Here is a 24,459-nt window from a genome sequence, read left to right on the forward strand (position 1 = left end):
GTACTATAGGAATTCCTCATTTCCATGGGATCTTCATCTTTTGGTGCAAAGTAGAGGGAATAGCCCCAACAGGATGAAGCCATGCCCTTTCCAAGAGAAGGTTATAGTTGGGAGTGATGTCCATCATGCAAAATTCCACAATTTTTTCCAACGGACCAATATTGTAAGGAGCCTTGAAAGTTCCCATAACCTTTCTTGAAGTGTTTTCATATGCTATAATAGTTAAAGGAGAGGGGATGATTGTCTCCACATCCAAGGCAATTTTGAGAGTGGATGGTGATTTGCTAAGATCTAGTCTGAGTGGCCCCTTCAGGAGAAAGTTCTTCATCAGAAAAGGTGAGGAAAGGGTGAGATGGAGCCTTAACCCCCATGAGAGATAGCACTTCTTGAGGAGTAGTTTCGATGGGCACTTCTTTTCCATTCAAAGCATCCAAGAAACCGCTACAATGCTTGTGAGAAGCCATTAGCAAACCCCACACAGATACATGAGCTTGAGTCTTCTTCAATTGAGTCAAAACTCTATCTTCCTCTTCTTTTTCTTCCTTCCCTTTGAGTTCAACGAGCTTGGACCCTTCTTCCCTTTTTCTTCCTGCTCCTAGTGATGTTTGCCACATTGTCTTCTAAGATCCTCTTCTTCAATTCGATCATTCCTTTGGGGACTATCCCCTATACAGCCACCACACTTTCAACATTTCATCTTCCTAAACCCACATTCCTTGGACTTCCACCGCACCTCCACGGTTTCTATCAATTTTGAACAATCCCAATCAATCTCTTCCACTTGCACCCAATTCTGATATGGAGGAAGAGCTTGATGAAAATTAGGCAAAGGGTTCTTCCTAATGTTAGGCTCGGTGATAATGTTTTGATTTGGAAAGGTTCCATTGTCTATAGGGTCCTGTCTCTCATGCTTGAGGTGGAAACAATTGTCGGTTTTATGGCTAGATTTCTTATGGAAGTGGCAATATTCATTGAGGTTCCAAGTAGGAGGTACAGGATTAGACATAGGTGTAGGGTCTAAAGGTTTGATGAATCCATTGGAAGTTAAGTTCTCATATGCTTGGGCAAAGGTCATTCCTAGGTTGGAAAATTCTCAACGGGCCTTCTTGGTGAAGCTTGGGTAGGCTAAGGGTTGTTGAGGTACGATGACACTTATGTTTACAGGATTAGGTGCTTTAGAAGTGGCAACTCCTCCCCCATATGTCTTCTTGATTGGAGGCTTGCCCTTACCTTTCTCCAATTGCCCATTATTGATGGCATCCTCGATTCTAGTTCCACAATCACACAACTCTCCAAAAGAGCTAATAGGTGATGATAGAAGCCTACTATTATATGTTGGAAGCAAATTTTTGATAATCATGTTGATTTGGTCCTTCTCCATTTGGCTTATTAACCATCCTAGATGCCTTTCCTTTCCACCTTCTCATGTATTCGGAAAATGTCTCCTTAGTAGTATCTAAATCCCTTAGAGCCACATTAATCATAGTATTGAAGATGAATTGATCCACAAACAACTCTACTAGCTCATTCCACACCTTGGTCTTAGTTGGGTCCAAGCTATAGTACCACCTCGACACACCTCTCATAAGTGAGAGGGGGAAGGCATGCAAAGTTTGATTCTCATCCAATCCTTTCATTTCAGCAATGCTTAAATATCTCCTAACATGTTGTTTAGGATCTTTAATCCCATCAAATTTGTCCGCATCTGAGATTTTAAACTTGGGAGGCAATGCAATGGGAGTTTTGGAGCCTACTCCACCCATGTTGTAAAGACAATCATCCATTCCTCGAGCCTTGTGAAAGGCTAGTTGTATCTTGTCCATCTTTTCCTTCATGGCCATGGTATCCACGGTGAGCTTCTCAAATTGCTTGTTTCTTTCATATTTGGCCTTATCTTTTTCATCCTAATCTTCCCCTTCCTCGTCATCATGTATCTCCACATGTATGGGTTTTTGGTTCTTGCTCTCCTCTAGCTGGGTGAGATAACCCCCCATTTTCTTGAGGACATCGCTTTGTTCTTCTATTGCCTTGAATATCTTTTGTGCAGTCGCATCATCAATTGGAGCAGCCATTACTTCTTGAGATGTTTCCTCTTGCAATGTCTCTTCTTAGGACACTTCTTCTTGATATGTTTTCTCAATTTTGACCAAATGCCTTCCATTCTTTTCTCGGACCTAAATTGGAGTGGGGACATGCTTTCTTGATCTTGGTGGTGTAATGGTGTCTGAAAAAGAAGTCCCATTTTATTAAGCCCATGTCCCAATTAAAAGGTTCTTTGTATTAACTTAGATGTTCTTAGAAAATCTTTAAGTCCATTTTAATGAAGGTTCAATTACAAAATCACTCACTTTCCTCTCATGAACCTTGCTCCTTGTTTCATTAGGCTTTAGTTCATTTACAATAAAGCTCTCATCTTACTCTCGTGGGCTTTCATTAGAATATGCTTAGAGGTTTTCAACACTTTTTCTCAAGTATTGGCTTACAATGTATCTATCACCTTTGAGCTTTTCTTTTTTCCATTCATTATCATCATTTTTTTTTTTTTTTGAAGTAGCCTTCTAGCTAGAATATGTTGTAGCCTTCCTTTCAAAGTCCATGAATTTCTCTTCATTTTGGACCTAGGCATGCAACAAGGAAGCCCAAGATTAGAGAATTTGTTATTGGCTTTATAGGATGTTGGATGCTAAGTCCATAGCATACTTGCTACCCTAGGCCCAAGGTTCTCCTTTTCAAGAGGACTTTTAATTTGGGCTTATGATAGTAATTAGGCTATGGTCTTATAAACCTTTCAAGTTAAGATATACCTTTTAGACTTTGGAATAAGCCTCTTACATGTAGAACTTCTTTTCTTTTATCCTAACATCTTAGGACATGCCATAACTTTTGGGCAATCCTCAAATTCTTTACATCTTTTATTTGTCCTTTACAATTAGGTGAACACAAGATATATGGTTGAACAAACAAGAGATATAAAAGGGTACTCTCTTATTGATAGGATCTAGGATCTCTCTAAGTATGGGTAAGCACCCTAAAGCTAAAATGACAAATGAGTAGGTCACTTACAACTGGGTGGGCCATGATTCCAACCTTAGGCCTAAATGGACCATTGTGGATTGGTGGCAAACCATTAACATACTCAAAGCTCATCATAGGCAATGGCACAAATTGTTAGTTGGTGGGATGAACTCCGAAAAACTTTGGCCCGAATGAAGCATACTCATCTTCCCACTCATCACCAACCAGGGTGAAAAGGAAAAAAGAACCAAGTGAAGTGTGTGCAAACAAATATTGAACAAGCCTTTATCAAGATTAAGAAATAAGATACATTGAAATCAAACTCTCTATCCCCAATGGAGTCGCCACTGTGGGTGTAACACTTTTGGAGGGGAGTACGTCTCGGTCGAGTGGACCGGGGCGGAGAAAAGATATTGGAGTCGCCACCTAGTTTAGGTCTAGGAACTATATATATAGCGCCATTTCATGGAATGACTGATCTTACTACTAAAGTATGGATTCGGAGTTTATGTACGGCTTGGGAAGGTCACTACAAGAAACTTGGCCTTTTTTTACCCTTTTTTTTCAAGGTTTCACCGAAGTTTGTCCAAAAAAATACTAATATGACACTATTACTAGACTTATCATAGCTATTTCATCTCATGTTTGTATTTTATAATAATGATTTCTAGTGTTTGATACAAATTTGAAGCTTGTGAGTTTTCAAGATTTCTCATTGGACTTGTTTTTTAGGTACAGGCAAATCCAGAATTTCAATTGATTATTGATTTAGAAGGATGATTGAGTGTTCCCTTGGTACCCTTTGTTCGTCATTGCCAGCTAGTTTTGTGTTTTGTCCAGATGACAATATGCTCATCCACCACTATCTTCACCCGAAGGTAATCAGTGAACCATTTGTTGTAGCCATACCAGAGTTAGATGTGTCTAAGGTGAAAGAGCTTGACAAAATTTGGAATATGATTTGGTGAATTGTGGCTTACAAAACTGTTAATCCAGTTCTTCAGCTAAATGAATTCATCTTCTATATTTGTATTTGGTTATAGTACATTGGAGTGTTGATGTGTTTGGTTGTATAAATTGGACTTTTAATGTATTTTGTTGTATACATTGGACTTTTGATGAGCATGGTTGTGGTTTTTTTTATTTTATTTTTTATTTTTTTAAGAAACTCTTATTTTGAGGGTCAAGAGATCCTTAAATAACACCTTATTTATCAAGGGTTATACGTGTAAATCTTTTAACCCTTGGTAAATAAGGTTATTTAAGGGTCTCTTGACCCTCAAAATAAGATAGAGCACTTGTTTTGAGGGCCACAAAGGCCTTCAAAATTTCATTTTTGATGATATAAGTTTCGAAGGATATCAAGGGTCAATTAGACTCTTAAAATAATTTTTCTCAAGGTTTTTTAATACCTTTTAAAAGGATTTTTACCCTTGAAAAAAGTCAACTTTGTTGTAGTGGGTGTTAGGCACCCAAGATCATCCGACCTGTGGGTCAACTTCCACTTATTGTGTCTTACGTCTTAATCTCATTAAAGGCATACTCAACATTGTCATTCTATACTCATGCACACATTAGCATACATTTAAGCATACAACACGGCATTGTCATCCCTGAAAGCTTGAAAATGTGTTAAAACACCAGAGTTGTTTAGACCCCTAAATTAAAGATTACGGCTCAATTCATTTTACTCTAACTTATACAAAGTGCGAAAAAGAGTAAATGCGAGCGGATAAACAAACAAACTACTCTAACCTATAATCATTAGAACACAACAGTAAAATGAAAGGTAAAAGAGTAGGGAAGAAAAATGCAAACACAAGATAACACATCGATATGTTATCGAAGAGGAAACCGAAGTACTCGGTGTAAAACCTCACTGCCGCCCTCCAAGCGGTAATCGATCCACTAGACAATCAGTTGGGATACACGAATAGCAAAAAACCCTCCAAGTCTAGTCTACCCAATGCACCTAAGCCCTCCAAGCTCCTACTCCAACAAGACTTCTCAAAACCGTGTCTTATCTAGCTCTTCGGATCCTACAATATGCCCGATTGCATCTGCCAAAGCTTGACTTCCTCCAATGCTTCCCAACAGCATCAAAATCTCACTTGACACTCTGAAAGGGTGTGGTAAGTGTTTGGCTTATCAACCTCTCAATGGTATGGAAATGGAAAGGTAGGAGTTGAGGAAAATCCATAAGTAATTGTGTAGAGAATTGTGGGTATAACAATCTCTAACTCTTAATGTTTGTGGCTAGGGTTTCTACTCAGAAGCCCTCCTTAACATATGTAGGTAATGGGGGTATATATAGTGTGGGTAAGGATAGAGTGCATCAGAAATGATAATCTAGAAAAGCAGAATGTTTCGCGGGTGTCTCGCGGGAAGGCCTTACCCGCGAAAACCAACTGTCTCCATCCTGTCCTAACTCTTCGCATTCTAGTCATATGCAGGGCATATGCATCACTTCGCGGGAAGCTTACTCGCGATCTACCCACAAAAACAGCTTCAGTCTTCAAGTAGCCTTGAGTCTTCACACTCTTTTTCTCTCACACACAACCCTTACAAATAAAACCCATATGATATACAGGGTACATAAGATTGAACAAAATTACAATCAAATTTGGCACAGAATAAAAGCCAACAAATACATAGTTATAAATTACAACTTTACAATCTCCCCCTTTAGCTATTCCATGACAAAACCCCTAAAACAGACTCTAGACTTAAACGTGAGTTTGGAAATAGTGGCAAAACTCACTCACACCTAATCTAGAAACTGTGAAACACTCGCACACAAACAAAACTTTCATTAAACTTATGAAAAGTTGAATACATGTTACGTATATGAGCATATCTTGATCAAACAAGTGCAATCAAGTTTGTAAACAAGTGCGATCAAGTTTGCAAACACTATATAACATGTAAGCATATCTTGATCAAACAAGGTCAGTCATTAAAGAATGACTACAATGAACATTGAGCTAGGAAATGCTCATCTGAACACGCAATGCAATAAAGACTAATCACAATGATCAATTGCATGTCCAACACACAACCAATGCAAAATACACAAAGTATTTACGCTAGGATATAAAATCCTATGAGGGTACAAGTATGAGGTACTTAAGATAGTTTTGCAACATCTAAAATACTAAAGAAATGCTACAAAGCAGTGAGATAAACACAAGTACTAAATATTAAACAGAAAATTAAATCCAAAGTACGTAAGCATTAAAAGAAAGCAATAAAACTATCCAAGAGTTATAAAAACTAAAAGATTTTAAACCAAACATAAACAATGCTAAACCACCAATAATGAATCAATATATATGTCTAAGCTCTGCTCCCCCTCAACTGTGAAAGCTCCCCCTCAAAATTTTCTCCCCCTTTTTGACTAGAATGGCCAAAGAGGCTAGAACTGCTCGGACTCTGAATTAGATCCCTTCTCCATCAACATGTCCTCAATCTGTGAGGATAATGCAGTGATCTGGCCCTGGATGTATGCAAACTGGTCCGCAGTGTGCTGCACATGGGAGTCTAGCATGGTAAATGTGGGGCTAGTGAATTCGTGGCCCAGGCCCGTTCTGCATGGGAGCCCAAGGGCTACGGCCCACGCCGAGGAATAGCCATTGCCGAGGACAACCTCCTGCTCGGCACCTCATGAAATACCTGAGGAAAGGGAGAAACTGAGTTCAGGGGCAGGGTAAGGGAAAAAGCTACCAACATCATAATACCAAGCACTGTATCTGACAAGTCCACACTCTGAAACCATACCCTGTAACTTTCCCAGCGACACCAAACCATACTGGAGTATGGGTTGACAGGACAGGTCTGCACCCAGAAAAAAGGGTGAGACTTACACGTGAACTTGAGGTAAGAGAAGAAATGCGGATATAAAAGGAAGAACTCCCCAGCAAGTGAAGGGGGGATCTCTCCCTGAAAAAAGTGACAATGGGAAGGACACAAGGATCCCTGGACAGCGTCCGAGGACAAGAGTCCTACAACCCGCTCCAATGGGGGGCTTAGCTAGTCAAGCAAGGCCTGCCCGTATAAGAACTTCCATGGACGCCAAGATCAAATCCTCCACCTGTGCCCAATGTCATGCCATTCAAGCCCACTCTCTACAAATCATATTGTTGGGGTCCATTGCACACGAGCCCAACGTTACCCTTGGGCCGTTAAACAAATCGTGTCCCTACAGTATACATCTGCTCTACTCTAGCAATGAGGCAATCAAGTCTATCAAGTCCCAGTGCTAATGCTTAAGATGATGGTTGAGCAGAAGTCTCTGGTGTAGAGGTGAATCTCTCAATCTCCTCCTATGTATCTCCTGCCTCTTTCTCAACACGATCCCTTGGTATTTGAGACACACCGGTTTTGGATCCTTTAATGTGAGCTGTGCTTCGAATCACTGTGTGTGCACTAATGGAATAGTCTCTTTGTACTACGATGAGACCGCTCAGAAGTTTGAGCCTTGTCTTTGTAATGAGGCCCATAATGAGAGAGGGGAATGGCATGATAGTTCTGGAGTTCCTCTTTTCAAAGCTCTTGGTCAAGAGATGGAAGATGTGTCCACAAATGTCAATCTCCTTATGAGTGAAGAGATCGTAAGAAAATTGTCTTTGGAGCAGACAATGTTGTCAGGTTGGTGACTGCATATAGATTGTGGATCATCACATAAGCTAGAGTCCTCATCTTCGAATTGAATGGAATTGTGTTCATGGACTTCTTGGTTAGTGTACCACTAAGAATCCTTACCATCTCCTCAATAGATTCCAAACGATCATCATATTGCATAGTGATTGGCTGAGAAGGAGGACGAACTTCAAGGAATTCTTGGATTGATTCCCTTGTATTCACAAATTCCTTGTGTCTCACTCAGCAGTTAATATGATCTCCATCCACACTAGCATTCGAGAAGAACTCTTTAATGATTTTCAAGTACACAACTCCACTCGGATTCAGCAGTTTCGTCCATGTCCTCTCCTTGGACACTTCAGGTATGCAAGTGTCCTCAAGAGTATCCAATTTGACAACTCTTTCCATAATTATCGTGGCTTGTTTGTAGCAATCATTGTGAGCCATGTCTACATCAACTGATATGAAATTATCAGAATTTGTTCACGGATGCTTGGAGGATCTCTTGGAAGCTGAATGTTTGGTAGGAGACATTTGCACAAGGAAACACAAAACAAAACAAAACAGGTGCAAAAACACAAAAACAAAGCACAAACTTGATTAGATTCAAGTTAGTCCAAAAACATAAGTATAAAAACTTAGCACAGAACATAACAAAGTTAAAACAACATGCTTAAAGTGCTAAACTATGTGAACAATAGCAAAATGCAGGAAATTAGCAACTATGCATGTGTGTGCATCTTCTGAGCATGAGGTGTGCATGGTGTGTGCCTAGTGGGTGCCTAGTGTGATGCATGGCAAGGCATGGTGAGGCACAAGTTGGGCAAAGTGTGTAAAACACACACCCAATGATCAAAACATGTCAAGCAAGTTCAATCAAGGGTAAACCCAAACAATGGAACTCAATTGAGTCCAAAACACCACAAAAATGTCACTTGAGCATTTTGTCAAACACATAGCATGCAACACTACAATGTACCTATAGGCAATGCATGAATACATGAAAATATGCCTAAAATATAGGTTTAAAATGCCATAAGAGGCCAACACAGATACACATAAAACAAATGGGACACAGCCCAATCAAAATTTTGAAAAAAAATTTACCCAAAAACAACGTTCCTAACCCCTTTTTCGAAAAATCCCCAATTTTAGAACCCTAAGTTAATTTCTGCATAATCTAGAAAAAAAAATGGGAAGAATGTTAAGAAAAACATACCTTTAAGTTGATTGTGCAGAAATCAAGCTTGAAAATGATGGGGTTTGATTAAAAATCAGTTTTGGGTTGAGAGAGGTTCGAGTGAAGCAATGAGAGGGAAATAGAGAGTTTCTTTTTTTTTTTTTTTTAAAACCTGTCACATCAACCCTATAAAACTAAAAACACGCGTTTTTCATAGGTTAGATAATCGCGAAATTACTTGCGAAAAATACCACTGAAGCATAGGAACTTTCGCGGGAAGTGCTTGGTCGCGAAATAGTCGCAAGACAGTCGCGATACTCTATGTATGAATTTTGAGATTTTTAGTTTTCCCTTAAACTCTTTTCATGGGAAGCTCTTAGTCGCGAGCTTCTTGCAAAAATGCCTTTGAACAAGTTTTTTAAGAACAACACAAAAATGCATTTTGAACAAAAACTTAAAGCATGAAAGTATAAAATCACTTTCAAAAACATATAAAATACTCAAAAATATTTTTAGGTTTTATTGGTAAGTAATTGAGCATACACATCACATTTGAGCATGTACAATCACACAAATAAGATAAGAATTAATTGAACTAAACTTGTGTGTTGTGGGTGAGTATCAAATGTGGAATAATCCTTAGACCAGAGTGAAGCTTCAATGATCAATTCAATCAAGTCATACACAACTGGTACTAAGTCAAGTGGTTTATCTCAATTATAAAAATGAACATATATGACTTCCCACAAGAAAATGATGACAAATCTTAAAAGCTTTTCATTTGGCTTCTGCACAAATTATAACATTTGATCATTTTTAAACAATACATCTCATTTTGAGTTCGGTGCTTGAAATTTTTTATATTTCAATATTGAGAGTGAGCCTTTGGCTTTTTGAGCACCATACATTTCAATTTAAAAGTTGTTTTCCCTTTTTCCTAGTCAAATACTAGTATGTACGACGGCTTTTGCAGCTCATAATCTATTTTTCATTTTGAGATTTACATTTGGTGAGTTCTAATAAAAAAACATAAAAGTAAATGTAGGAAGAGATATAGGCACAAGTCTATGCAAGTATCAAGACCATCAAGACTATTGACCAATCGTTCATGACAAGTTTAAAGATCTATTTACAACAATCATACAGTTTTCAAGATTTCTCCCACATAGATAGATGTGCATACATAACAAGCTAAGCTCGTAAATGCACTATGCCAGTAGTACGAAGGTACTAGGCCAAACTCTCATGTGACATACACAACATAAGTGATCAAACTTTTTGAAGATTTTTCAATTTTTATGGGTTTTTGAATTTTTGAACACACTCAAAAACAGGATAAGTAAAGTAAGATCAACAAAACAACAAGTACAAAGCAAAACTTGGAAAAGAAACATGCTATAAACTGGAAGTAATGACACAAGAGAATTATGTATGTCATGATGTATGAACCTATAACCCTAAACATCAGAAGTATTAATGCATGGGCATAGAGAGTAATCATGCATAGGTACCCTTCTTCACCCACTCTTTACGAGTATTTTGGGTGAGAGCCTTAGATGGCGGGGTACAACCAACATAACTTTCAAACCTCGGAGTGAAGCTAGCAAGGCATAGTGATATATTCTTCAGCATTTCCATAATGTCTCCAATGAGATGTCCTTCACTATCTCCTTTAGCTTGTGCTCCCTTTGGTCTTCTCTTTGAACTTTCTTGACCACGCATAGAGTCAACCCTCTTGAGTGCATGAAGCTTGAAACAATTCGGCCTTGTGTTCTCTTGTATGCCACAATGATGACACACATGCTTCACGTGAGGCCCCCTTTGATTTTTGGGTAATGACTTCCCTTTTTCCTTTGGTCTTGCACCAATGGTTCTTTTTATAGCAGCAGGGGTCTCAATCTCAGGCTTCACTTCTTTGAGTTTCTCATCATTCTTGGCTGACACGAACCTTACTTCCTTCTTGGGTTCGCTGCTAGAACTTCCTTCTCTTGTATAGCCCAAACCGGTCGTATCATGAGAAGATTTTTAAGAGGACAGCACATTGTCAAGTTTCTTGGTAGAGATGCGCTCAACCTTGACATTAGCTTGAGTAATTTCAAGTTCAAGAAACTTGATCTTAGAGTAAGTTTCAACCAACTCTCCCTTGAGTCTTTCTACTTCACACTTTGCTTCCTTGTATTGCACAAGTATACACTTATGCTCTTTTTCATAGCAAGGTTTGCAATTTTGGCATACTTTCCACAATCTTCCAGCAGAGAATCATATGCTTCTTGAAGGTTGATCTCCCCTTCATTTTGGCACACGTCTTCATCTTCCAATTCTTCAATTTGCTCATCCTCAGAAATATTACCAAGTTCATCAACCAAATTGCTCAAATCATTCTTTGAGTCAACGGAGGCAATTATCATGAAGGCTCTGTAGTTTCCTTCACTATCACATTCTCTTTCCGTGTTTGAATTTAAGCTGTCAGAATCACTAAGGGTAGAGGCAAACACTTTACCCTTCCCTCTTAAATAGTTGGGACACTCCTTCTTGAGATGTCCATGGCCATTGCATTCGTAACACACAATTCCTTGAGGGGATTGAAACTCCTTTCCATCTTCAGAAATTTTTGAAAGTTCTTTGCAAGGAATGTTACCTCCTTCTTCACATTATCTTTTTTCGGAGGAGTCATCCCAACTCATATGTTTGGAGAGATCCAATGAGTTCTTGGATTTTGATCTCATCCAAATCCTTACTTTCCTCTATAGCTGTGACCTTCGCACGGAAACTCTCCAGTAAGGACCTCAAAATCTTTCTCACCACCTTAGCATCCTCAATCTTCTCTTCGACATTGAGCTTAGCAATTATGATTTCATTAAGCTTCACATAGAATGAATCGAAAGACTTATCGTCACCCATCTTGAGCTCTTCAAATCTGGTGGCAAGCATTTGGAGCTTCGTGTCCTTGACTTTCTTGGTACCCTTCTAGGTAGTCTCAAGAATCATCCAAGCTTCCTTGGCTGTCTCCACACGCAATATTCAGTGAAATTTATTAGTAAACACACCACATAATATAGCGTTAATAGCTTTATTGTTTGTATTAGCCAAAGCAAGAGATGCCTTGTTCCATTCGGACTTGACTGTCATGGGTTTAACATACCCATTCTCGATGGAGTCCCATACCGACTCATCTATAGCACACAAGAAAGCCCTCATGTGGACTTTCCAAAACACAGTTGCTCCCATCAATGATTGGTGGAGCATTGAGTGATTGTGATCGATCCATCACAAAAGGGTTAAGGATCACACTCAAGTAATAAAACCACAGCAAGTGTACCCGCTCTGATACCAATTGAAAGCTTGAAAATGTGTTAAAATACAAGAGTTGTTTAGACCCCCAAATTAAAGATTACGACTCTAACTTATATAAAGTGCGGAAAAGAATAAATGCAAGCGGATAAACAAACGAACTACTCTAACCCATAATCATTATAACACAACAGCAAAATGAAAGGTAAAAGAGTAGAGAAGAAGAATGCAAACACAAGATAACATGCCAATGTGTTATCGAAGAGGAAACCGAAGTACTCGGCATAAAACCTCTCCGCCGCCCTCCAAGCGATAATCGATCCACTAGACAATCAGTTGAGATACACGAATAACAAAAGACCCTCCAAGCCTAGTCTACCCAATGCACCTAAGCCCTCCAAGCTCCTACTCCAACAAGGCTTCTCGGAACCATGTCTTGTCTAGCTCTCCGGATCCCGCAATACGCCCGATTGCATCTACCAAAGCCTGGCTTCTTCCAATGCTTCCCAGCAACACCAAAACCTCATTTGACACTCTGAAAGGGTGTGGTAAGTATTTGAGCTATCAACCTCTCAATGGTATGGAAATGGAGAGGTAGGAGTTGAGGAAAATTCACAAATAATTTTGTAGAGAATTATGGGTATAACAATCTCTAACTCTCAATCTTTGTGGCTAGAGTTTTCTCTTAGAAGCACTCCTTAACATATGTGGGTAATGGGGGTATATATAGTATGGATAAGGATAGAGTGTATCAAAAATGACAATCTGGCAAAACAAAATGTTTCGTGGGTGTCTCGCGGGAAGGCTTTACCTGTGAGACACTCGCGAAAACCAACTGTCTCCATCCTGTCCTGACTCTTCGCATTCCAGTCATGTGCAGGGCACATGCATCACTTCACAGGAAGCTTACTCGCAAGCTACCTGTGAAAACAGCTTCAATCTTTAATTAGCCTTGAGTCTTCACACTCTCTTTCTCTCACTCACAACCCTTACAAATAAAACCCATATGAAATACAAGGTACATAAGATTGAACAAAATTACAATCAAATTTGGCATGGAATAAAAGCCAACAAATACATAGTTGTAAATTACAACTTTACAATCCCAAACCCTAACATACATCTATCATGGCAACTCACATCAAACCTAATATACATCTATCATGCATCTCATATTATTTCATCCAAAGCAGCAAACACATATACATCAAATCAAGGTAGAAACATAGGCATGGCATCAAAGAAACATGTGCTAGGCATCAAAGAATCCAACCAAGCATGTTCATTCTTATTATCAAGGTAAACCAAAATGCATGTCCATGTGAATACATTACTTACCTTACTTACCTTACTGCACCGTAGCTCCTATGCATTAATGCATGGTCATAACATATGCATGTTCATGACATCTCAAAGAAAGCATTGAAAAAAAACCCTAATCTAACATGTTAAAGACAAATAAGCAAACAAACACAGAAATAGAGACTTACAAACATAAGGAAGAACAAGGCAGAGGCAAATTATATGAGAGAAATGAAGAAACAAAAGCAAAATGGTTGAATTAGGATTTCTAGGCACAAGTATGCGTGTGTATACATAAGGCCTGCGAATGCAGCCCAATTGTATGTGTACACATACTTTGAGTATGTGTTTGCATGTAGAGAGCATGCATACGCATAACGCCCTAAAACACTAACCCAAAAAAGCAAGAATAGCAAAATAAAGTAGAAATTAAACTAACAAATCTAACAACCTAACATGCTTCATATAAAAAGTTAACAAAAACCTAAACTAAGAAGACATATTATAGCATAACTAAACAAGAAAAACACACACACACACACACACACACACACACACACATACACAAAAAAAAAAAAAAAAAAAAAAAACTAAAATCAAAACAAGAAAATGCTAAGAAAAGAAAAAGAAGGTTTAGAACTTATACCTCAAAAACAAAAGCTCTTTGGCTTGATTTTGACCATTCCCCTTAATCAAATCTATCACAAAAAAACAAGGCAGTGATTAGTAATCTTAAAACTCCAAGATCAAGGCCAGAAAAATATTGATTTGAGGATGTTTTGTGAAAAACTCCCTCTTTGATTCTCTATTTCTAGTGAATCTTATGTTTTCCCTTAAGATTTTCTGTGTGTTTTGAAAAGCTACTATGTATGGCTTTATATAGTTGAAAAAATGGGGTTTAGAACAGCTCCCAGACAATGTGGGATTCATTCCAAACCTCGCACTTAATGCTGAAAAACTTGCCTTTCATAATTTCTAGAACCCTAGCATGCATGTGCAAGCCTGTGTATGCATACGCATGCATAAGGGCTATGTATGTAGCTTAGAGACATGCGTGCGTATACGCGTGTATGAGTACACATGCCTTAGGGTTTCTTGGTCTTAAGTTTCCAAAAATAGATTTATTTTATTCATAAAAGAGTTATATTTTCCAAAAATACTTTTCTCAAGTCAATTTCAATCTGATTGGGCCTTAAACCAACATTGGGCTTTAAAATTTTAACATCATTAGAGAACAAGGGCTCGGGTTGTAAGAGGTATAAAATGCAGTGTCTATAGCGATTTCAAGCACGCTTGAGAATCCAAAAAGTCCATAGCAATCTATTCTACATCAAAAAGACCCATATCTCACCCCTTTAGCACCTTATCGGGATGTAGATTAATTGACCAGTCCTTCGGCTAAAATCGACTACCACAACTTTGTGTGTGGATTAACAACTTGGATAAAGGTGAATATTTGGGGTTTTGATGAAGAAACCTAAGACTAGTGAAATGGTTTCTATAGGATCACAAAAATGTTAGTGTGATTAAGAAATCATGAGACAAATATTAGTTTTCTAATAACCAATGGGTTTGAAAACTCAATCAAGTGCTCATAAAAACTGTCTTCACACTCTTAGAAACTCAATAAGTATTTTGGAGTGGTTTTGGCTGAGCTTCTACTATGGGTCCAAGTTGGGATCTCTTTGGTGGTGAAAAGTGGGGGTATTCATAGACTTAGTGGAGGCTAGGGTTTTGTATTATAGGATGTTTTAATCAATCAACGGCCAGATCAATTGACCAAAAATCAAGGGAGACAATACTGTACTGGAGGCTGTACCGGTTTGGCCAGTGGTACGATATATTTCGGATACCGGTGTACCGTTTCAGGTTTACCGCTATTTTTTTATATTTATAAATAAATATATATATATATATATATATATATATATATGTATGTATGTGTGTGTGTATATATATTATAATAAATATAAAAGTTTACCATAAAACATTTCCTCAATTCAGAACTAATTATTCATGGTTTTAGACTTTTGTATCAATTAAAAAAAAAAAACACAATATAAAAAATAGAAAGCTTAAAAGTTACAATTGCATACTAAGAAAACAAATAATACTAATAAGTTAATGCAAATAAGTTACCATTCTGCCCTAACAAAAATTCAAAAATTACAAAACTTAAAAAAAAAAAAAAAAAAAAAAAAAAAAAAAAAAACTTTTTTCTGTACTGGCCGGTATTGCCCAAAATTGACCGGTACATGGCCGGTACGGCCAGTATTTAAACCAGTATGAAACGTTGATGTTTCGATATTGGAATACATACCGGTATGATACATACCAGCCGATACGGTATTGACTACCTTGCCAAAAATCCCACCAAAAAAGGAAAAAGCCAATTTTTAGGCTTTTGACCAAAAGAGTGCGTACACATTAAATTAATTGCATATGCATCCATACACACGTGTATGTACTCTTTGTAAGCCTTTTTAAAATTAGCTTACAAAAGGCATGCACGCCTTTAAAAGAATGAGTAAGAACTTTTTGTACGCTTCTAGAAATTGGGCTTAAAAGAGGGTTTTGGGCTTCAACTTGGTTTTTTGGATCACATTTTGGGCTCTATTAATTCACTGGGCTCCACACATGGTGTTGATCATTTTGGTAGCGATTTTTAATTTCTCATCGTTGGAACCGGGGGCTTGGATATAGGTCGGAACGAAATGAGGTGTCTATACATTTAATTTTCTGCATCATCATGTTTGTACAATTGCAATGGGTATCAGTGTTTAATAAATTCACTATAAAATGAGTATTGGCTGGTTCTTTGATAACAGCTCTTTCAACTCTAGCCTGCGAACACAGGCTCAATATCCTATATACACACAACCTTTAGGCTGTTTGTGCAAGAAGCCAATACTACATGCGCAAAGCTAAGGTTTAAGTGGGTTTTGGTTCAGTTTTTGAGTTCTTCTAGTCAAAGGGTTTGCTTGGCTATGAACTATTAGGAATAGACCCTCTAGGACTTTGTTATTAAGGAACATGGGCTTAAGTCATAAGGGGTATAAAACGGAGTGTCTGGTCTTAAAAACTGAGTACAAACCCCATGTTTACAAACAAAACTACTAAACTAGCATATGAATGAAGATCAAAACGTAAATAACAAAAAAAAACTCTCCCCTTGTCACTATGCCCTACAATTACATTCCTCATTTTTGTCATGTTAGAAAAAGGGTCTTAATCATCAGCACCTGCAAAGGCATTAGAATCTAGATCAATAGCAAAGACAGAACTTTAAGCACCATCCAGAGGATGATAAACCTCTTCTTCAGTCATCGAAGATAGACACTAAGCTCATCAATTTTGCCGCAAAATCAATTAATGATAATTGAGACCTTTGACATCACGCCTCGTGAGATTATTTTTTGAGAAATCGTAGGGATTCAAAATGTTGGGAAAATTTTAACCCTTTGTTGTTGCTAAAATACAATTTTAAAGTCAAGATGAATTAATTAACCAATTTATGCTTAAAGATTCAGTTTTGGTTAATCGTTCAGACACCAAATTTCAAAAACCTAAACAACAAAAATAAAATAAGACGACAATATAGTGGCAAAGAAAAAACCCTATCCGAGAAAAACACTCTGAAGGCTTAATCACCAACTTCAAAAAAAAACATAATCAATAAAAAGAGAATGGAAGTTTATAAAAGATTTAACCCTGATTACATTGATACCACATGTAGACTTTATTGATAACCCCATATAGTTCCAAATCATTAGACTCTTCTATTTGTGGATTTGTTGAAAGTGAACACGTACTCGCTTATGAATTCACGAACCTCTTGAAGATTCCCCATTGTAGCTAGTATGTAATTTATGGCAATAACTTCAAAGAATAATTGGAAGCTTGAGTCGTCAATCTTGAATCACCGATTGACACTTTGAGAGAATTCGGTTAACCTTCACCTGAGGTGTACAATCCATAGCTCTAAAAAAATTACTTTTTTTTTTTACGTCACCTAGGTTTTCTTTAATAGCTTCGCTTTAGAGGCATGAAACCCTAGAAGCTTAGCTGACTAATTGAGCGGGATCTGAATTCTATTGGTACGATTCTCAATCTATCGAGTTACGTGATATGTATCTAGATTTTGGATCTATCAAACATGTATTGATACATATATCAAGAATGCTAAACTTGTAGTTTTTATTGAGCAGTCTTGGGCACTTGTCTTGGACTTCAAATTTTTACAAAAACACATGCAAGACACTTATTTGTTCACGGTTTGACAATCTAACACATTGGATTCAACAAAAAGGAACCTAGCTCCACTCACCATTACGACTGTGATCTCCACCCCCTCACAATTAGGAACATGTATTCTATCTTGAAAAAAGTACCTGAGTTCAATGTCTTCATGGACATTGTAAAACTATCTAAGGGTCTGCTTGATTGAGAAAATGGAAAAGTGAGAGAATAGAAAATAGAGAGTGGATGGAAAAGTGGGAGGATAGAAAAGATTTTAGTTTCCCTCATTTGTACGTTTGGCTGAGAGAGTGTAAAAATGGAAGGATCGAAAACTTTTTTGTTTAGTTGAAAATAAAATTCGTATAAATTTACCATCATGTCCCTATTAAATAAAACAAAAAGTAACACATTATACTTTAAAAAAAATGTGTATAGATGGACACTTCATTAAAGTAAAAAAAAAAGATGGCATAAGAAATTAACCCAAAACTGTTTTCTAAAAAAAAAAAAACCAAAATTAATGAGAAAATAAACATATGAGCACCCCAAAAATAAAAGAAGAAGAAGAAAGCTACACATCCAAAAAAAAAAAAAAAAATCTAATACATTAGTAATAGAGAAATAAAAAATCAAAGGAAAAAAGAAAAAAAAAAAGGAAGCCTACATGTAAAAATTAAAAAAAAAAAAATGGGGGCAACCAAGACATTGGAGACTTGGAGGTAAATTCCATGGGTATTTTTGGAAGCTCTATTCATGAGCTTCCCTCTCTCAATTTTCTCTCCATTTTGGAGAGAAAACTTTTTAGTGGGCGCAGAGAGAAAACACCTAAGCTCCACCTTTTTATTTTCTTTCCTCCCCACCCAACCAAACACACTCTAAAAAAAGTTGTTTTTTCCTATTTTCTCTCTAAATTTTCCATCCACCCTATTCCACTTCCAAACAAACACACCCTAAATCTAGCCATGTCTTGGTTAGTGTTTGTTGGTTTACTAGTTTACCCAAGATAGCCAAAATATGATCATTCGAACTACTAAAACATGCCAAAACAAAAACCTATGGACTCTACAAGAATTGGAGTAGAAAATTGAGAAGAAAAAAAGGTTGAAGAGTTGAAAAAACTTACATAGATACAGGGGCGAAACTACCCTTAGACTAGGGGGGGGGGGCAATGGCCCCCCAAATTTTTTTTTTTAAAAATATTATTATTTATATGTGTATTAATTTTAGCAATTTTGTTTTATAAAATTACATTTTATTTCCTTTTAACAATATCATTAATTCTTTTAAGAGTAATGGTATACTCACAAACTTTTTTATAACATTTTTACAAACCGTTTTGGTAGCAAATTCTTATTGGTTCGCATATGAGCACACCACTCACATCATTTTTTTACTTACCAATAACCACTTATTACATAAGTAATTTATAAAAATACTTGCAGTTCTAGCATTTTCCTCATTTTAGTGACCATAAAAAAAATTATAGATCTAAAATCTAAAACAAAATATATAAGCCCCAAAAAAAAATAGCTCAAAAAAAATACCAATAAAACTAGAAAAAAAAAATTAAGCTTAATTAATTAATTTTATCCAAAAAAAATAATCTTGCCCTTTAAAAAATTCTAAACAAAACTAATTTTGTTCTTAGTTACACCAAATAAATAAATAAATAATCTCAATACCAGTAAAACCACCCCCGACTCAAAGTTCTGGCTCCGTCCTACATGGATAGAACTTGAAATGTGCTAGGATGAATGATAGAAGGAGATTTTGAACAAGGGGGTGAGAGAGAATTAAGGCATGGAAGTGAACTAAAGTGAGAAAGTGAAGACTGAGAGGATGCGCTTTTATAGAACCAATCTTCAACTATCCACCAGGAAGTGAGCCAATTGTCTTAGTAATGATGAACAGATGAAGTTGTGGTGATAGTTGAAACCAAGACAAATAAGAATCTATTTAATGTGTCATAGCTCTCTCCCTCACAAGGATTAGGGTAAACAACATCATCTGAAATGACAATCATTAGATAAGAATCGTGCCTTATATCCAAAGCAAAATAGGCTATTGTTAAATGAATTTGTCTTTCTGATCTTCAAAGGAACACTCTATACATAGGACTGAGAAGCTTCCACTTCCTCCTCATACAAAGAAAATGAAAGTTGTGAGGCTGTTGAAGGGGAGAAATCACATTGCCCATGATGGTTGGTGTATGTTAAAGTTAGATTTTAGAGGCTGCAAAATGTGTATCTCTAAACCGTAACACGAGTACATCTGAAATACCATTTGTCAATGCTTAAAAACAATATATTTATTCCGTGAGGAATAAAAGGGAAATAGAAGCAAACTATCAAAGATTAAAAACTCAGAAGAGTACAGTGAAAACCCTAAGAAAGGGGAAGAGAAAACGCAGTGTGGAGTAAGGGCTGGATATCCTTACCCCTGTTGAAGCTCGTATTACTCAAAAATCAATACAATGGAATAGAGATTTTTTTGTTGCTCTTACTCAGTGTATCTTTCTATCTTTTTCCTCTTTTTTTTTTTTTTGTATCTTTCTATCTTACTCAGTGTATCTTTTTCCTCTCATTCTATCTAGTATTACTAGTTTCCTTTCTTTTATAGTACAAGAAGATACCCGGTGTACGTTGATAGATAGTAGCATTCTCTTAGTGTTTGTACTCCAAAGGACAGCTTGCAGTCGTACGATATTTGTTGTTGGGAAGGAGAGAGAGAGAGAGGAGTTGATGAGGTAGGAAAATGCCAGCCATGGTCATGGGGAGACATGATTGTGGGTTATCCTTCCCTCAAGCCATTGAGGATGCTACACGTATGTACTGTGCTACCTAAGCAAACTACTGACCAATGAAGATGCTTGGTGCAACACAATTTTAGGGTTGGACTGATACAAATCAAGGTAGTGCTCGGGATATTGCACAGTACATCAGAGAGTGTCCCCCTTATCTTTATGACCTTGCAGTTGTATCTGTTGTATCCCTAGTATACTTCGCTGGTGTGCCTTGGAATGCAGCGCCTCTCACCTAGCCTTGCCATTTCCTTGACCCTTACATGCATACATGTAAAGTCAAGTGTTATAAGGATCTGACTTGGTAAAAACCCATGCACCTTCAATTCTATTTCTTGGTGACTATACAGTAGGCTTAGGTTGGATAGCCCCCAAGAGTTATGCAGAAAGGTCTAATCCAAATTAGCCTAATCCTTCTAGCCCAATCCAATGAAGCCAAGGCCCAAAACTAAGAGCACATGTCAGCGAGTCGGGTCCAACTATCCTTGCATAGCTTTGACCAAGTCTCAAGCTATCCTAAATTCCTAATCGACCCCAGAAAAAGCTCTAGTTACAACATTGGTCAACTTGGCCCCTAAACTAAGGCATTTTGTGCCAGGTCAAATCTAGAAAGGCCTAAGGTAGGTTCGATGTCTAACCTTCTGCCCCATTAGGTAGAAGCCTAGCAGGAGGGTATCTAGCTCCCTTCCCCACCCCCCACCCCCACACCATCTAATTTGTCAATAATTAATGGATACTTACCACCGTCAACATTAAATGCATAAAGACAGGAAAAGGTCTATCCCCCATAATAAAGGGTAATGTCCACAAGTATGTGATTTACTTAGCATTACTCATAGAATAGTATAAAGAGGCGTGCATCCTTTGCTGAAATTTTATCATTTTTGTTTTTAGCCTTTTGAAAAAGTGGAAGTATAGAAAATCAAGAGTAGATAGAAAAATAAGAGGATAAAAGAAATTTAGTTTCCTCTTATTTGTGTTTGGTTGGAAGAATAGAAAAGTGAAGAGATGGAAAATTTATTTATTTGATTGAAAAGAAAAATAAGAGAATGGAAAAGTGAAGTTGGTATAAACTTATAATTATGTCCCTATTAAATAAAACAAAAAAATTAGCACATTTTTTTAGCAAAAAAATTGTGTATGTGCAAACAAAAAGGTAGCACATTTTTTTTAACAAAAAAAATTGTGTATGTGCAAGGGGATAAAAAAAAAAAAAAAAAAAAACCGCAACTGGGTGTGGACAAAACCCATGTGCAACACATGGGCATTTTCGTCCCACTAGGGGCTTCATTTTCTCCTCATAACTTTTTCCTCATTTTGGGAAGAAAACACCCGGGTCCTACTATTTCTTTTCTCTCTTTCTCTCTCTCTCAACTAATTAAATACCCTCCAAAAAAAAAAAAAATTCTCATTTTCTCACTTTTTTTTTTTTTTTTTTTATCCTCCCTAAAATCCATTTTACCAAACACGGCCTTAGAGTGCCTCAAACAAACCCACTCAGACTAACCCACTAATTGGTCTATGATCTAGTGAGTTGCTTGTTCTTAATTTATAGCTAGGACATGCGACCTCTGTGCTTATTTGAATCTTTGCAGCAACATGCATGCTTCTTTGTTCTCCCCACCTACATGGCTATATTCAATTTATGTTGCCCGTAAATCAAATCTAACATGTAGCTTTAATAGGATTAAAAAAAAAATTGAATGGAAGTTCTGCCTGGTTGATGCAATGTTAGTGAAAATGAACTTGAGGTCGTTATCAAGAAGAAATGAACCTAAAACAAATAACATCAGCTCACTTCTGTCCGTAGATGCAAACAATGTCTTACTAAAAATCAGAAATATATATATATATATATATATATGATACTCTTGTGGCACAATAAAGTATAGTGAGTTCTCATTTAGACTCAATTCCATGAATATTATTGGTCTGGTGAGGCTAATACAGGAACGAACCTCCTTGTTCCACTGTCAAGTCCTCTTTATTGAGACGAGCCTAAATCTTCTTTTTTAGAAAAAATTAATGTACCAAATAATTGTAAGAATGGATATCAGTGCCTGCTCCACGCAACCTAAAGTTAGTTGAAAGGACAACATTATCTTAAACACTAATCAACGTCAATTTATATAATATATATACTAAGATGGGCCTCATTATCATTAGAATTCGAATATTGTTAGATCTAATATACTGTAGGCTTCATTATCACTTCATAATAAGCTGAAATGATTATGTGAAGATAATAGCAAGTATAGTATATAGGTTAAAAAGGTCAAAATAAAAAATTAAAGAAGAGGGAAATTTTTTTTATAAAATTAAAAAAAAAAAGAATTGCCATTGCATGTATGGAATTTATAGGCTGTGATTGTCAAGTCCCTTTTCTTGTGCCCCATTTACTATCTTTTTGTTTAGTCTGTGAAAGCAAAGCAATCATATACATCTTTATTTGCCTACAAACAAACTCAATTAATTGAGATCAACTATCTTTTTCCTGTCTTTCCAAGCAATCTAGTTGCTAAAATAGCAAAATCTCACTCTATATCCATTCATTCCTCCACCTTTCCAGGACAGATAAGCTGCAAACAACTAAGGATTTGCAACTAGAATTGTACCCTCTCACCGAACTTCACTCTCTCCCAGCCTTAATAAAAACCCCCCCTCTCCTCCCTTTCACACATATCAAGTACACTTTCAACTTCAAGCACCACTATCACTATTGCATTTCCAGATTTCCAGAGAGAATAAAAAGTCCACCTCTCAACATAAACTACAAAGATGACTAAACAGACTGTCTTTTCCTTCTCACTTGTACTTATTTTTCTCTTCCATTGCACCAAAACTATAGCCCAGACTCCCGATATCCTCAAAATCCTCGACAAGCCGGGTGAGTTCACCGTCTTTATCCGCCTCTTAAAGAGCACTGGAATGTCTGACCAAATCAACGGGGAGGTCCAGAAATCAACCAGTGGCTATACTGTTTTTGCTCCAAATGATAAGGCATTTTCAGACCTTCGATCGGGCACTATAAATTCTCTCACTGACCTACAAAAGGTCCAACTTATACAGTTTCATATCTTAGCAACTGGTGTTACTCTGTCAAACTTCCAAACTTTGAGCAATCCAGTGCCGACCCAAGCCGGTGGTATAGGCAAAGGTGAGTTCCCACTGAATGTGACTTCTTCCGGCAAGCAAGTTCAGCTTGCCACAGGCGTTGTCAAGGCCACACTAGGCAAAACGTTATACTCAGATGATAACTTGATTGTTTATCAAGTGGACAAAGTGCTTCTTCCACTGGATATTTTTAGTGGTTATGAGCCTACAGTATCGGCACCGGCAGAAAGTCCTCCTGTTGCTACTAAAGTGAATGAGTCCGGTGCAGAGAGTCTCATCCTGAATGGAATGTGGTTGTACATTGGAATGGCTGTGAATATTGCAGCATTTTCTTTGTGACCAAAGGAATACTTTTTTTTGGTTTATTTTTGTTTTTTACCTTTTCTTTTTTGGTCGGTAGAGAAGTTGATGGTATGTACACTAAGGTGGGCATACTGTTGGTGGGGTTCACTTGTCTTGTTCTGTGTGGTTTTACTGAGTTGGATTGACTGGTCGTGATGCACTGTAAGTGCTTTCCATCTTTCCCCGTTCCATTTGTACCATGCCATGCCAGTTTCAGAAGGCAAACCAATGCTTTTTTTTTTTGTTTTTGAACCAATGCTGGTACTGTTGAACTTTATGGTCTCTTGTGAGAAAATATGGCCATCTTTTTCTCAAATTTCTTTTCATTTTTCTCACTGAACTTTACACAAAAACAATTTAATTACTTTAGCTCAAAGGCGTACTCTCCCCTCTCATATAACTATAGATTTCACTAATTAAATTTATGGTAGGACCCATAATTCATATGAAAGTGAAGAATACATATTTATGATATTCTTGGAGTATTCAATAATTTTCCATCAAAATGATATGTAATTGAAGTAATTTTATCAAG

The 24,459-nt window shown here is 37.1% G+C and overlaps 1 protein-coding gene across 1 annotated transcript; it reads left to right on the forward strand.

Moving 5' to 3' along the window:
* The first annotated feature begins 23,042 nt into the window (after positions 1–23,042).
* LOC126726155 (fasciclin-like arabinogalactan protein 11) lies at positions 23,043–24,199 on the forward strand. The gene has a single exon (XM_050431285.1). The coding sequence runs from the start codon at positions 23,247–23,249 to the stop codon at positions 23,919–23,921; it is 675 nt and encodes a 224-aa protein (XP_050287242.1). The 5' UTR covers positions 23,043–23,246; the 3' UTR covers positions 23,922–24,199.
* Positions 24,200–24,459: the final 260 nt, after the last annotated feature.

Source organism: Quercus robur, chromosome 1 (genome assembly GCF_932294415.1).
Source record: "Quercus robur chromosome 1, dhQueRobu3.1, whole genome shotgun sequence".
Lineage (NCBI taxonomy): Eukaryota > Viridiplantae > Streptophyta > Magnoliopsida > Fagales > Fagaceae > Quercus > Quercus robur.

Excerpts from the sequence above, each read along its gene's own strand:
- LOC126726155 (XM_050431285.1), top strand. The coding sequence starts at position 23,247 with ATGACTAAACAGACTGTCTTTTCCTTCTCACTTGTACTTATTTTTCTC.